At 34.2% G+C, this 16,906-nt stretch overlaps 1 protein-coding gene across 3 annotated transcripts in view; it reads right to left on the reverse strand.

Annotated features, from left to right (window-relative positions):
• LOC127638267 (cytosolic carboxypeptidase 4) overlaps nt 1-16,906 on the reverse strand; it is a 239,678-nt gene that overhangs the window by 140,690 nt on the left and 82,082 nt on the right. For all 3 annotated transcript variants that reach the window (XM_052119726.1, XM_052119723.1, XM_052119724.1), the window contains 2 exons: nt 12,217-12,281; nt 7,517-7,633 (listed from right to left, as the gene is read on the reverse strand). In XM_052119726.1, coding sequence (XP_051975686.1) covers nt 7,517-7,633; nt 12,217-12,281 — 182 coding nt within the window. The remainder of the gene's footprint in view (nt 1-7,516; nt 7,634-12,216; nt 12,282-16,906) is intronic.

Here is a 16,906-nt window from a genome sequence, read left to right on the forward strand (position 1 = left end):
CAAAAACCATATCCCAAACCATAGCCCATGCACCAAACCCCTAAAATCAGAAGGAAATTATAGGCCCATAAGATAATTGTTCAAGTCCATAAAACCAGCCCAAAGTCTAATCTCCTAATCAGGCATGAAATGACAAAAAATATCAGGATATTGATAAAAGATTCTCCTTTTGTGTTCGACATAAAAAGGTCATACAGGTTTGAAATAAATTAGAGGGTGCATAAATTATGACATCATTTTCATTTTAGGATAACATTTTTCCTTAAAGAGTAAAAAGAATACTCTATAGAGGTGTGGTTATGGTTATGGGTAGAGAAATGAAATCAAATTTAATATTATGAGACAGTAAATTGTATTTAATATAGACAGTAATGGCTTAGAAACCTTGGCTTAGGCACAAAAGGCAGTACAAAACAAAAAATCAAACATGTCGAGTCTTCGGCTTAGTCAGCAGAGAAACTAGGATAAAGCTGTCATGCTATGAAATGCTCGTCTAATTTTCAACTTCAGGCTGTCCTGTACAGTGTCACACAAAGAAGTGGAGATCAAAAGAAACATGCTATCCTGAGGCAAGTCCTCGGGGAAGAGACCCTCCTGTTACCCTCCCTATGAGAACGCAAGCTTCGCATCAACCTCTCTCTCTCTCTTGGGCTTATGTTTCAATTTTCAAACCTTTATCTACAGTAGCCCAATACATCGTTGACTGCTGTGCAATTTTAGCTATGCACTATTCTGAAGCAAACAGGCATGCTAAAGTGGATATATGGTAGTCATGATTAATTAAGCAGGTTCAATCACAGCATAGGTGTAAAATAAGGGCTGTAAGAATGGTCTGAAAGAGGGAGACACATAATAAACCTTATCAGCTTGGCTTATGAACAGTAATTTGGTAACTTAAGGTTATGTTAGGTCTAAAAATGGTGATGATCATTAAAATACATAAATAATTTTCCCCAAAAGGTGGTTGCTACGTCCCTAAGTAAAATGTTTAAAAGGGACTCCAAAAAACATTGTAAAGAAATTCAGTTTAATTTTTGGTAAAAAAAACTAGCACCTGAAATTCACCATAAAATACTGTTGCCATTCAAAAATACAGTTTAAGGCATAACGGGATGTAATTTTGGTGCCTACATATATTACAGTTAACAACCATATATATCATGATATAATCATTATATAAATTATATGATTTTAATCAAAGAAAAAAAAAGTCTGAATATTAATAACTACATTCTTGACCAATACAAAATAGGTATTGTTTAAAATCTTAAAAGCTCTACTTCAAAATGCATGTAAGCATCATGACAAAACTGAACAGTCTTTGAAATTTGCTGACAAATCAGAAGTTTTCCGTTTGTATCATTTATGTCACATTTTATGACTGTACATATTATTGTAATCAGTAAAAACATCAAACTCAGCAAAGAGCCATGTGCCATTTGCTGGATAGCTCTCAAAGAGAATAGCATATTTGTTTTACTCACAGATAAAAATATAGCGAGTAATAGCTAAGTATGTGTCTTTGACATTTATGTTTCATGTGAACAGATGTTGCTCATATGCCACGTTTTTGCTTATGACTTCACAAAAATAAACAGAACATAAAATATCACATAACATTACTTAGAGTTGGCTTTCCTAGATCAGATGACGTCATTGGAAATTATGTTGCATTATGGAATTCTAAACAAATTGGATTGGGTTTAGATCATTGCAAAAATCATCCATATTTGGGCAGAGAGACATGTGATTGGTGCTTGTTACATATGGCCACCAGGAGATTGCATCAAGTACATGCCTTAACTCATAAGCGCAAGGTCAATGGGCATGGCCATGTAATATTGGTATTTTCATACAAGTGTGCACTAAGTGTATGCGCAAAAGTACTTTGCGTGCAATGCGCTAATCGGGTCAATGGAGGTACTTCTCCAGCACAGTCTCCGTCCTATTATACAGTCCATTTCAAGTCATGCACCAACTTTATAAACAAAGACAGCACATTCATAAGAAGTTAGATGTGTAAATGGATTGTATGCAATGAATTGGAAGAATTAAAAATATGGATTTACATTATTTTGTGCATCCTTGTTAAATGGGACACATTCCTTTTACACGCATGGCTGGCAAAATGTGGTTCAGGATATGGATGTAGAATTACAGAGAATGTAAGTATTAGAGAATGAAAGTATTTTCATCTACTGACACACAAATCATGACTAGTGTTTCAAGTGATTGTATCGGCATGTACTTCACTTCAACCAGTCGACATTGATTTTGAAAAATGTTATTCATTTATTGAAACATGAAAAAAATTAAACCAAAAATATTTCTAAATTCAAATGACATTTCAAATGAAACAAATATGTACTCAAAATAAGGAAGTGGTCAAACAAATCATACCAAATCCAAACATTTTACTCTCTCCTTCTTCCACTGGCCTCCTTTGCAGTCACTTAAACATAACAGTAAAAATAAAAATAATAATAACTGAAAAAATAAACCATGACCTCTAGAAAATGTAACACAAATCTCATCATTTTTTGATTCAACAGCGATCTTCAAGGACATTATTTGATTCTATGAAATTCTGTACTTTCAGAATTTGGACATTAACTTTATTACCACATGCTGGTGAAATTTCCAAACTGCAAATGCAGGAACTCAATTTGGACTTTTGGCTGAGTTAAGAGGTGGCTAGATTTAGCACTCTCAGGAAGATTGGATAAGACATTGCGCTGTGCATTGCACACACATGAAAAAAGAGCCAGACGACTCTGGCTTTATCATTCTGTGAAATCTCATAACAAATATCATGTCTTTAGTCATTGTTGTGTTTGCATGTGTATTTAATGTACAACTATTATGTTGTATTTGTTTGAAGAGGATTATGGACACTTGCAGATGTTTTTGGACACTAGGATAGATTATTTTTGAAATGCTATATATTTTGATTGCTTTGTTGAATAAACACAAAATTAGTGTAATTAATGGTTTTTAATTACCATAAAAAAAAAGTTTGCTTTACAATGATACCAAACACTTGACCCTCTTTTTTTTTGTTGAGTTATAAGCCTTTAATTTTTGCCACTGAAACAGGAAATCTTTAAAAAAGACCCTCAGAGCTTAAAGGGTTAAAATAACAACCTACTGGAATTACAAATATCTGCTTTTCACTTTTCAATGCACTATTAATAGCCACAGTGGTAAAAGGTGTAAAAACAAAAGGTCACACGACGACTTAAATTTTATCAAGAGTACCATTTCCAGAAGCACATTAAAAATACGATGTAATTAAATTAAATGTAATCAAATGGGATGGGTCAAGCAGGGACATCTGGGAATAACCAATTATTGTTTTTCAACATAATTTTTTATAATAGTTTACCATAAATATACATTGTCTTTTCTTGTTAAACATAATAGAAATTTTCACCATTAACTATAAGGGAAAAAAAAAAATTCGACAATATTTTACTGTAAAATTACATATAATGTCTTGGTAAATAAAATATATTTTTACCGTACATGGTAAGGTACCAATTAACAGTTTTAAAATGCAGCATTTTTCCATTCTTTTCCATTAAAATTACAAAAATGTTTTACAGCGTAGGACTGATTATTAAATAGTCAGTATATCATAATCTCGTTATGAGTAAATATCAACATTAATGCATTAAACATAAAGTTCAAGTTCAAGTTATTACACACAAAATCCAGAGCACTAACATGATTTAACAACAGTGTCAAGTAAACCAGGAATTAAAAAAAAAGATATTTCGCAGTATATCTATGTAAACGTAAACAATCGTTCATTACATAAATAAAACTGAAATCGCACTACTCCTATTCACAAAATCAGGTTGGATTAAACATACTTGCAATATGGTTTAAAAGTAGTGTTTGTTTTTTATTCGTTTATTTATGCTTTATTATTTATGACTTTTTTTTTTTTTTTTAAATGAAACTTTCAAATTATACCTATGCCACTGAATCGCGTTCTCTCTTGCCATGCAGATTACAGGTCAGTCATTGTTGTCCTGCAGGATTTATAGTGCGGATTTGATTGGCATCTGTGTCCTGCTGTAAATTCATTTCATCTCGGTATTTTGCGCAGCATGCATAATCTAGCTATGTGATTACAACCCCTGTGTCCAATCCATTCGCAGCATCTCCAGATCACAGTGGCATTTAACGATAATGGGACAGATACATCAAAGACCGGTACAGAGAAGGTGGACAGTGTATTCTCCATGTTTGATTTATTGAGCACGAGTGTAAACAGAGTAGAACATCATAAGATGCTGACATGATGTGTACTACGAGTATTTATAGTCTTTGAAATTGATTGTTAAATAAGTTGTCATTTTGAGACAAAGGCATAGCAGGACGTATTTCTAGGAACAGCTTGGCCTTTATGTCTAGCATTTGCTATTCGAATTGATTATAAGCAGAGGCATCATTCCCATTCAAAATGAAGGGTTAAACAGATTTTTAATGCAACTTCCAAAAGAAAAACTATTTTTATCTTTAATACTTAGGTTGCATTATTTTTGTAGGTCAGTCCTACTGAGTCAAACACATTTGGAACAACATGTGGATGAGTAATTGATGATAGAATTATTTTTTTTGGATGAACTATCCCTTTAAATTGAAAACAATAAAAAATGTGAATAAGTAGCTTGTCATTTCCTTACAGAATTTTTAATTACAACATCAATAAGTATGCGGGAAATGAATCGAGGGAAAGGTGCTTTTCAACAGCAGAAGAACAACATGTAATGTCATTTGAATTAAAATAGTTACAGTGTCTGAACAAGGAGAGAGTTGAACGTCGATGAACTGGAGGTATTTTGACATTTCTATTAGTTTGAACTCACCCGCATGCTAAAAGCAGCTGTGCAGCGGTTTCTACAAGACCGCCGCAGGCATGTTATTGTGCTGCGAGAGGAGCTGTCACTCAGTCACTCATGATGGGGAGGGTGGTGACATATTTAAAATGAAGAGTCACACGGAACATATTAGAGAACTTGAAATGTCATCACTCATTTTTGTCAGTGGTGCTCCAGTTGAGTGACCAGCACTGGGGTTAATCAAAGATGGGTAAAACCTCCAGACATAAAAATAGATTTATGGTATTTGATTTATTGATTTATGATGATTTTATCTCCTTATCATAAAAACACTGTCAAAATGATCCAAATGTAATTGTACTAGATATTTGAAAGACCATATTATTCAATCATTTTAAATATTTTGAGACATGTAAAAGGAGACACACATTACACATTATATAGACATTAAACACACACATTCACTATCAGTCAAAAGTTTGGGCACACTTGAATAAATTAATGTTTTATAATGATCTAAAGGCTTGTTTTTAAAATTGTCAAATTAGTTTTATAGATTAGAATAAATTAAATGCATACATATGAATTTCTCACAAACTGAATGTCATTTAATTTAATGTAATATTTGATTTTATTATTTATTTATATATATATTTTTATGAGTTGGGACAGGTTAGTGAAGCAAAAGGAACAAACAAGTGCCCAGCATGGGAACTCCTTCAATACAGTTTAAGAAGCATCCTAGATAGATAACACATGAAGTTGGTAGAGAAAATCTGCAGCGTGTGTTGAGCTGTAATATAAGAAAAGAGTTGCTACTTTGAAAAGCTAAAAAAAGAGTTTTAATTGATAGTTTTTGTTTTCAATACATACTTCCCATTCTTCCGTTTTTGTTTTTTCATAGGTTTGATGACTTTACTATTATTTGTAATGTATATATATATATACACACATACGGAATATACATATATCTTTATAAATACATATACATATATACATATGTATTTGTATATATATATATATATATATATATATATATATATATATATATATATATATATATATATATACACAAACACACACACACACACGCATGTTGGTGCGGCTATCCTTATTAGGACTCTCCATAGACATGGAGACAACTATAACAATAATTTTTATACTGTACGAACTATAGATTGTATCCCCTAACCCTACCCCTAAACCTAACCCTCACAAAAAAACTTTCTGCATTTTTAAATATTAATTAAAAAAAATACATAGTTTAGTATGTTTTTTTTTTAAGCGATTTAAATTATGGAGACACTAGAAATGTCCTCATAAACCACATTTATAACATAATACCCTTTATCCAAAATGTCCTCATAAACCACCCAAAAACCCACACACATACACCAAACAGCCACAACATTAAAACCACCTGCTCAACAACTTTTGGACCAGTTGCCAAGTAAGATCCCTGAAGGCTGATTTCTCTTCCCAGTCCAGCCCTGAACAAGGCGTTTCTAACCACAGAACTGCCCCTCACTGGATGTTTTTTGTTTTTGGCAACATTCTGAGTAAATTATTAAATCCCGGGAGATCAGCAGTTACAAAAATACTCAAACCAGCCCGTCTGGCACCAACAATCATGCCACGGTCAAAATCACTGAGATCACATTTTTTCCCACATTCTGATGGTTGATGTGAACATTAATTGAAGCTCCTGACCCGTATCTGCTTGATTTGATCCATTACACTGCTGCCACATGATTGGTTGATTAGATAATTGTATAGATGATTGAGAAGAATTACATCTCAGAATGCTATTCTGAGATGCAGGTTGGTGCTGTTTTGGCGGCATAATATTAGACCTTATTAATATTAGATTAATTAGATTAATATTAGACCTACACAATATTAGACAGGTGGTTTTAATGTTGTAACTGATTGGTGTAAATATATATATATATAGATGAATCATTTTTTTTTTATTTCCTGTACACATGAAACCAACAGGATGTTCCTCCAATTATTTTTTTTTACCTTAAGAACTCTCCAGGTCAGCAAAAACAGGAACAGAATCACTCGATTAAGATGAAATAGTACTGCTAACATCCTGCTCTTCCATAGAGCCACAGCATAAGTGTCTGATTTTTTAAAGCATAATGAGGTCATCTTAGGTATAAGCCATGTCCCCACTGTACTCTTAAGCTGTTACAGCACACCCTGCACCCATCGAAATCTCTTATTGTATCCACACAAGGTCCATATTCACCTCAAGTGCACCCATAAACTTCAGGGTTTCTGTCTTTAACTGGATAGTTCACCTAAAAAAATTACTCACCACCATGTTGTTTCAAACCTTAATGGCTTTCTTTCTTCCGTGGGACACAAAAGGAGAGGGCAGAATGTGAGCCTCAGTCAACATTCATTTTACATTGTATGTAAAAAAGATGCAATGATATTGCTTGAGCACTTCTAGTGTGTTCCACAGAAAAGAAAAAGTCAAATGAGTTTGGAAAAACAAGTGGGTGAGTAAATGACAGGATGTTCATTGTTGGGTGAACTATCTCTAACGTCTAACATCTTGGAATACACAAATGAATCATTTTGCAAAACAGTGCAAGTGTTGGTATGGGATTAAGGTGGTTTCAGTTTGAGGCGCAAAGGGCAAAGATATTTACCTGAAAGTCATGGTGAAGCTCAGGGCAGAGGCGCATATATTGGCCCAGCTGCTCTAGGGGTCTGTCGGGCTCCGGTCGGGGCCGCAGCTTGTTTACATCTGTTTCCAGGTCATCCTCCTGCCACAGAACAGAAACAGACCTATAATTACTATATTCACCCTCAAGCTTTAATGCACACATTCAAACATATACTCTATATCCTCCCTTGTCACTGCATGTAAGGACTGAGAGGTCATGTTATCTGCTTTAGACAATCGAATGTTGCAAGGATTTGACCTCTGAACCATTCTGTCTCTTTCTTTTAGGCAAATGGGCCAAACAGCTGACACCTGGTAACCCACATCTTATTTGCCAGGTGAGGTACATCATCTAGACATTGTTGGCATTATATTTCAACATACTTTGATTTGTGCCGCACTAATTCTTATATCACATGCTATTGTATTTAGGATGGATAGTATGCAAACTGGGACACAGCCCATGTGTTTGAAAAGCCCCGCAAATTTCTTCAGAATTGGAACAGCCTTTATTGAAAAAGTTATATTCGCCCCCACTGATGGCATGTTTGTTTATAACGTATTTTGGCTAATTTGATTATGCTTTCAGCTAGCAGTAAAAGTAGGAATGTGAATATGTCCTTTTTTCAGAAACCACTAGTTGGTAGTTTGCCTGAATGACTAGTCCGCTAAACTGTCTTTAGAACACCTTGTTTAATAGAGCACACAATTCTGGTTCCATAAGTAAAACAATGCAACTCACTTTTATTTATCCACAAAAAAAGGGATTATCAGCCGAGATGTTCATTGTTCATGTTTTATTATTACATCAATACAACAATGTGCAATTAAAGTGCTCCGTTTCAGTCCCACCGAACCTTCTTCAATGTTTCTCTGAATCTATATACAATGTGATCAATTAGTCTAATACAAACACATAGCAATCATATGATCCAAATGGCCATATCACGTGCCGGCACAGCCACCATCATCTGGAGAGCAAAAAAACGAAATTGAATTATAGAAAACATGATAAATTAAATTCCTCATTCAGACCTTGTGGTTGAACCGTATCCAACTGGAAAATCCACTTACACTCGGATTATAACCATTTTTGTTCAACAAGTATGAGTAATGAAACAATATGATCAATATGTATCATGTGGATATCCTAAAGAATGGCAAGATTTGGCCCTGAGAAAAGTATGCATAAGATAAGCAAAAAACCAAAAAGGTGAAAAAAGAAAATCATCATTGTTATGTTGTACTACATACGGCATCATGAACATTATAAAAAAAAACACTGGCATGTATTAAATACAGATGCTAAATGTAAAGAATTGTTTAATGGGTTGCTGATGTTTGTTCATTACAGGGGGAGAAATTTATGGGATCAGTTAGGTTAATACATTTGTCATTCAACAAAGAAAGAATTCGAAATTAGACAGTTTATTTCAAGTCGTTCAGTTGGATAAACTAATCAGCAACTCAGATTTTGCATTAATGAACACAGAAGCGCGATTAATACAGCTGATCATATTGTGTAATTGATATGGTACATCCCATGCGTCCATGTACCAATGTTGAAAAGAAATGGTTATAATCCGAGTGTATGTGGATTTTCCGGTTGGATACGTTTCAACCAAAGGGTCTGGTTGATGAATAGAATTTATCATGTTTTCTATAATTCTATTACATTTTTTTACTCTCCTGATGATGGTGGCTGTGCCGGCATGTGATATGGCCTTTTGGATCATATGATCACTATTTGTTTGTATTAGACTAATTGATCACATTTGTGTTGGATAATTAAAGTATATGAGTGTGTTCATTGTATGTAGATTAAGACAAACATTGAAGAAGGTTCGGTGGGAAAGAAACGTTTGTATCTTTTTTTAATATGCACGGAAAACTTAAATTTCACATTTTTGTACTGATGGAATAATAAAAGAAGAACATTGGATATCTCGGTGTAAAGGAGTTAATGGAAAGGAGGAGGCGAGAACCGGCTTGATAATATAAATAATATTTTTATTATAAACTTAACCAAAAAGACACACACACACACACACACACACAGGTGTCGGACAGTGTCTGTAAATCTCCCTCGCACCCAGGTGTGTGGAATCAGGATCCGGCCCCGCCCTCTGCCCTGCCACACTCGGCTGACATCTCTCTTTTTGTGGATAAATAAAAGCGTAGCATTTTTTTGAGATTGAAGCATTTGCAAAAAATACTTTTGATATCCATAAGTAAAATACCCATACATTTTTTCCATAAGGTAATTGATTATTAATGATAACTTCAACTTATATGTGTTTAAAAGTTGAATTGCTTTTGAACAAATACACTACTCATGAATCCTGGAGACCTCACTAATCAACTATCTGTTGTTAAACATGATTCAATCCATTCCCCAGACTTCAGGTGATTTTATCCCAAAATTAGCACAGAAAAATTGGAAAAGGACTGTAGATTCCATCTGAATTTGGTGACACCCTCCTGTAAACTGCCTATAAAATGTCCATGGCCAAATCTACACCCATAATAAATCCTTCACTACACCAGAGTGGGCATAATGCGCCATATGGAATTTTAGATATGGGGCACAGGCATGAAAATAAAAACATGCATTAGCAGTATTTTGAGAGCGGGTTGGGCAGACGAGGATGTAAGCACCTGATGCAATGATGCAGTCTCAGCAGGGACAGGATTGTGACAATGTCATTGATTTATGGCTGAATCAGGGGTCCTGTTGAAGTTATGTGAGAACAGAAAGCTGCTTGTGTCAGGTTCCTGTCCCATGCAGACTTGCTCTTCAATCATGATTTTAAGAGGGGGAACTAATCAGTGGAATTTACACACACATCGCACACACTGTCAAAATTACGATGCAGAATTGATCTTGTGAGACATTCTGCCTAACATCTCCTATTGTGTTTCATGAAGGAAAGAAAGTAATATGGGTGTGGAACAACATGAGGGTGAGTAAATGATGACTTCTGAAATATACTTCTGTGTACTATTATAAGAGAAATAACAAACAAAAACACAAAAAGATAATGGGGTTAGTACGAGTGTAGGGATGACCAAAGATTGTTGTGGAATTTAAATGCATATGCATAGAGAAAACATGAGTATAATGAGTTCCTTTGACAAATGGAAATAAAATATAAAGGTGAGTATTATGAATTATAAAGGTAAGTATTATCTCACATCATTTGAGTAGCCTTTTCAAAATTTCAGAATCACATATTAAAGAATTCTTTATTTAATAAAGAATCATATCATCAATAAAGAATAATATCATCAACAAATAATCACATTTAAAAGGATCAGAAAAATTACTTTTATTGTTGTAACTTTATAAAGTCAAACTAAAGAATATTTGTCATAATAAATTATATTTTTGACTTATAAAAAACAATTAATTTAGATGGTACTACATGAATGTGGAAAGGTACCATTTAAGAATCATATAATCAATAAAAAATCATATCGTCAATAAGAAATCTTATAATTTTAAAGAATCATATCTTCAATAACTAATCTTTAAAGTATAATTTCATCAATAAAAATGCTTTTGTTGTTGTAACTTAATAAGGTCAAGTTAATTTAGTATTATTAAATAATATGGCATATTAAATATATTTCTTACTTGTTACAAGAATAAACAAATTGTTCTGGGTGCCATTTAAAAAATCATATTATTAATAACAATTATATCATTTTAAAGAACCATATCGTCAATAAAAATACTTTTTGTTGGTCCAACCTAATAAAAAAAATTTGTCATTTTAAATAATATTTGTCAAATCAAATAATATCTTTGATTAATATAAAACCAGTTAATTTAGATGAACATGAAGTATGATTTAAAAAATCACATCATCAATAAGAAATCCTATAAGTTTAAAGAATCATATCATCAGTAAGGAATCATATCATTTGAAAGAATCATATCTACAATAAGAATACTTTTATTAGTTTAACTTAATTAAATCAAGTTAATTCAATCATAATAAAAAAACTAATCTTTCATATTAAATTATATTTCTTAATTGCATAAAACACGTTAATACAACATTAAGCAACTTGCTTTGGGTACCACCATCAATAAAGAATCATATAATTTTAAACAATCATAACTTCAATAAGAATCATTTTGAAGAATTTTAAAAGAATCATTTTGTCAATAAAAATGACTTTCAATGGTGTAACATAATAAAGTCAAGTTGATTCAGCCATATTAAACGATCTTTGTCATATTTAATAATATTTTATGATTTGGATAAGGCCAATTCATTTAAATGTTACCAGATGAAGCATACTGTTTAAATAACTGTTTATTTTATTATTTATTTTTACAGTGTATTAACTTAGTACAGTGTACAGTGAACTTGCCTTTGCAGATGTATGAAAATTGCTAGAATGATATATTTATTTCAGTTTCATGATATAAAAAAAATATAAATAAATAAAAATAACAATGATGACCGGGCACAAATTTATGGAGTGAACCTGGAGCGGATTTGATTTCACTAGTTAAAGAGATGAGCGGGAAATTAAAACCCTGGAGGGGAGTCGGAGATGAGTGATAGAATGCGTTAAGTGGGGAGGGGAAATTGCTGTCGCTCCAATCTGCTCACATACACTAGGTGCCACTCAACTGTTTCTAGTGGAATCAAATATCAAAACACTCACGTAGTCCCTGTTGTCTGGCTCTTCTTTCTCTGTGTCCTCGTCACTGTCATCTTCTAAACCGCCATCTTTCAATAAGAAAAAAAGAATGAAAAACAACAGGCGAGACTAAGACGTAAATGTCAAGATGAGAATAATATGCCAGTACATCTGTAGGATCAAACATGACCTGCGCACACTCCTCAAACATTAGTTTATTCTGCCTCTGTTCACATTAAAGCCGACATCTGCCACCTCTAAAACTCTGCCATATCTGTATAGAGATCTGCCAGAGATTCCCAACCAGGGGTACTTAAAGAATGAAAATTCGGTCAGTATCTCATGTGCCTCTAAACCTGTATGACTTTGTTTCTTTCGTGGAACACAAAAGGTAAATATCCTGACTGCTCTTTTACATATAATTAAATTGAAGGCGGACTGGGGCTGTTAAGCTCCAAAATTTTAACATGTTCTTATCCCGAGTAACTGTCTGTATGGCAAAGCTTTTATACTTGATAACAAATGTTCTAGCTATGTTCCCACAGGACCTCCTGAGAGGAACACAGCAGGTAGCATTCACAGGATGCTCCTGAGAAGAATCCAACAAATGAGGTCACAAAGAAACCCCCTTAGGATAATCCAATCAATAGATACTTTAGGTTTAAAGAATCTGTCCCATCTTATCAAACACAGCTGCAACTGATTTGCATTTGAGGCACAGTTACAATCTGACTTTTACGAACAAAAATACACCATAATCCTTCAACAAAAGTTATGTGCAATATTCCAAGCCTTCTGAAGCCATACGACAGTAATTGTGTGAGGAACAGGTAAAACTGTAAGTTAATTAAATCAGCGAGCTGAATTCAGGAACCATAGCATACTATTAATAATCAAATTATTCACTTCATGTTTTTTGTTTGTTTGTTTTTGTTTTGTTTAACTGGACCAGTTGATTCATTGAAAAGATTAATCAAATGATTAAAAAAGCGACTAGTTCGTGAATCAGACATAGCTACTTTTCTCATTAACTCTCATGAAGTTTATAAGTGAATAACGACTTAAGTTTTGGTATGATTCTCAAACAATTAATATTGCACGGCATCAGAAGATTTGGAACATAATGCATATCTAGTCATATGGGCCACTTTTTTGACACTTTTATGGTCATTTAGGAGCTTGACAGCCCTAGCCCTCTTTCACTTTCATTGTATGGAAAAGAGTGGCCAGGATATTCCTTTCAAAATTCACCTTTTCATGGAAGAAAGTCCTAGAGATTTGGAACTCACACTCATGCCATCCCAGATATGAATAACTTTCTTTCTTCTGCAGAAAACAAACAATGATTTTTAGAGGAATGTCTTAGCTCTGCACAATGCAAGTGAATGGTGACCAGACATATCAAGCTCAAACAATCACATAAAGGCAGCATAAAAGTAAGTGGTTTAATCCATATCTTCAGAAGTGGTATGATAGGTGTGGGTGAGAAACAGATCAATATGTAAGTTACTATAAATCTCCACTTTCACATTCTTTTACATTCTCAAAGTGAAAGTGAAAGTGTATATTTATAGCAAAAAAAGGATTTCAATTTTAATCTGTTTTTCAAGTAAATGCATTGCTTCATAAGACATACATATTAAACCACTGGAGTCTTATGGATTATATTTATGCTGCCTTTATGTGATGCCTTTATTGCTTGAAAGGTCTGGTCACCATTCACTTGCATTGTATGGACTACAGAGCTGAAATATTTTTCTAACAATCTTTTTTGTGTTCAGCAGAAGACAGAAAGTCATACTCATCTGGGATGGCATGAGAGTGAGTAAATGATGAGAGAATTTTCATTTCTGGGTGAACTATTTATTTCAGCATGTTCCAGAGGGTATTTAGAAATATTTCAATTAGTCTTTGTTAACCTATAGCTCATGACTTCTCATTAAAATTTGTAGAAATTACAGTATATATGCTTTGCTTATTTGATTTTTGCAATTTACTGTTAAATGTCCCATCTGAATTTGATATATGAATAAATTTGCCGTTAAGTGTTTCTCAGAGAAAGTTTCTCCATGATTGCCCCCAGCCCCAAAACTGTCAAAACTGTGCTAGACAAACAAGCTCGTTTTATTAAAGAGAGACGAAGCTACTTGATGAGCATGATTTTAACCTACAGTATTGACTGTTTTAAATTTAAAAGTGAATCAATGTAAAAATGGCCACGTATTAACATTAGTGATAATGAAAAAGTATATCCAGCATAATGTTAGTCCAAAAGAACACATTTCAATGTCAATGAAGGAGTACTTGAGTCTTACTGATGGGGATGTGGTGGTACATAAGACAAAAACGTTTGGAAAACACTGCACTGCTTCACAAAAGAGGGACAGCCAATAAAAAATATGCTTATATATTTTGAAATAAAATATAAAAGGAAGAAAGATGTAAAAAACTGTCCTATCTTTGTGATCTCTCATTAAATTTTGGAGACTAGGAGCTTCAAATGGACCTTTGATTTCAGTGTCTTTTCAAATAAATGAATTTTCACTTCAAGAGATGAACTGAAAGTGAGATAAATGTAGCCATGTCCTCTTTTGAGTGTGCTTCACATGCTGTGATCTGATGTGATGACTGCAAATCAAGATGAGAACACAAGACTAGAATCACTCACATTTAATAACAGCCTGTGCTAAACCAAATGTCTGCTTATATAAATGCAAAAAAGGGTGTTAACAGTGTTTGCTTTGGCATGGATACAGAGTAAATAAACTAAGTGTTAAATTATGACAAGTCATATATTTTACTGTGAGGTTATGAAGTAACAGAATCCAGTTTATGAGATCTAATAAGGTTAATGGTAGCTGCACTAACATATTATAGCAATCACATTATGATCTTGCAAGGAAATTTTGTTTTTAAAACTGTTAGTCTGCTGGGGGGGGGCATTAATCCAACCCAAGGTACTTTGCAGGTCTTAACTGGTTTAAGCCGCTTTGGATGGTTTCCCAGTCTGACCAAAATGGTGCTCAGTAGGTTTAGCCAGTCAGCCAACTGGTCAACTAACCTGCCCAAAATCCCTCTAAAACCATCAAACTAGACCAGCCTGACTACCTTAGTGGCCAGATTAGACCAGCAAACCATCTTGTGTGTGTTTCTGAAAAGAGTTTGAAAACAGATATGATTCGTATAACAGATAAATGATGCTAAACCACTGCCATGATCTCTCTCACATTGCCTAAGGGTTTTTTTAATGTGATTTTAGCATCTATAAATTAGTAAAATAGACAAAACAAGTGACAAAGAAATGCTTTAAAACCTGATTTTTTAGTTTTTATTTATTAATTGTTTTTAGCTTTGGCTTAAAACCAACCTAGTCTAATAGAATTGCAAACTTTGGCCACATTCTACATTTCACCACAGTTTCCTGGTAGAATTAACTCTGGAGGCGCAACAACAACTGTACAATTACTCACACACTGCTATGTTATGATATTGAAACTCTTTTACTCCAACACATCGTTTTGTTTGTTTGTTTGATGGTTTTTCTCCCTTTTTCTCCCCAATTTGGAATGCCCAATTTCCAATGTACTCTAAGTCCTCATGGTGGCGTAGTGACTCGCCTCAATCCGGGTGGCGGAGGATGAATCTCAGTTGCCTCCGTATCTGAGACCGTCAATCTGCGCATCTTGTCACATAACTTGTTGAGTGCGTTACCGCGGAGACATGGCGCGTGTGGAGGCTTCACATTATTCTCCATGGCATCAACGTACAAATCACCACACACCCCATGGAGAGCGAGAACCACATTGTAGCAACAACAATGAGGTTACCCCATGTGACTCTAACCTCCCTGGCAACCAGGACAATTTGGTTGCTTAGGAGACCTGGCTGGAGTCACTCAGCACACCCTGGATTCAAACTCGCAACTCCAGGGGTGGTAATCAGCGTCTTTACTCACTGAGCTACCCAGGACCCCTATAATGCATTGTTTTAAAAAACTATACATTTGACTACGTGTATTACAGACCCACCAACATTTACACACTTATTTCAACATTATTAGCTTGTGCAGTAGTTCACCCGACAGAGTGTTGGATTTTGGAAACAAAGGACCGAGGCTCGAGCACAGCCAAGCACAAAATTACGTAGTTTCTTCAGAAAATGTGCTTTTCATGTCACATTTGCTATTAGAGCACTATCAGTTAGGTTTAGAATAAAGGCCCGATATACTTTTCTCTTCATTTTTAGTGCAGAGTGAAAAAAAAAAAAGATTGAGCCGAGCAAAGGTTTCGTCTGTTTGCGAACATTCAGACAGCCGCCACATCGCTGTATGAGGTGTTTAGAAGTACAATTAAATATGAGAACGCTCAGTAAAACTTTAACTAATGTGACATTAAAATGTGTTATCAATGACTTTGTTACATTCTATGAGTAGAATTTACACTAGATCAGTAAAAGTAGCTTTTTAAACCATTCGATGTTGATTTAAAGTAATATATGTGCAGTAGAAAATGCGCAATTTGTCTCGATTACATTCTGAATTCATGATGATATGAGCTAACAGGCTATACATGGCCATAATATGCAGCGATTACACTCTGTTACTGTAATTTATGATGACACTGATACAACTGTAAAGGTACCTTTGTTGTATAAATGAGTGTTAATGGGAAAACTACAGACAAAAGAATGATGATACCTTACTATGTGTGACCGG

This window comes from Xyrauchen texanus, chromosome 46 (genome assembly GCF_025860055.1).
Source record: "Xyrauchen texanus isolate HMW12.3.18 chromosome 46, RBS_HiC_50CHRs, whole genome shotgun sequence".
In the NCBI taxonomy this organism is placed as follows: domain Eukaryota; kingdom Metazoa; phylum Chordata; class Actinopteri; order Cypriniformes; family Catostomidae; genus Xyrauchen; species Xyrauchen texanus.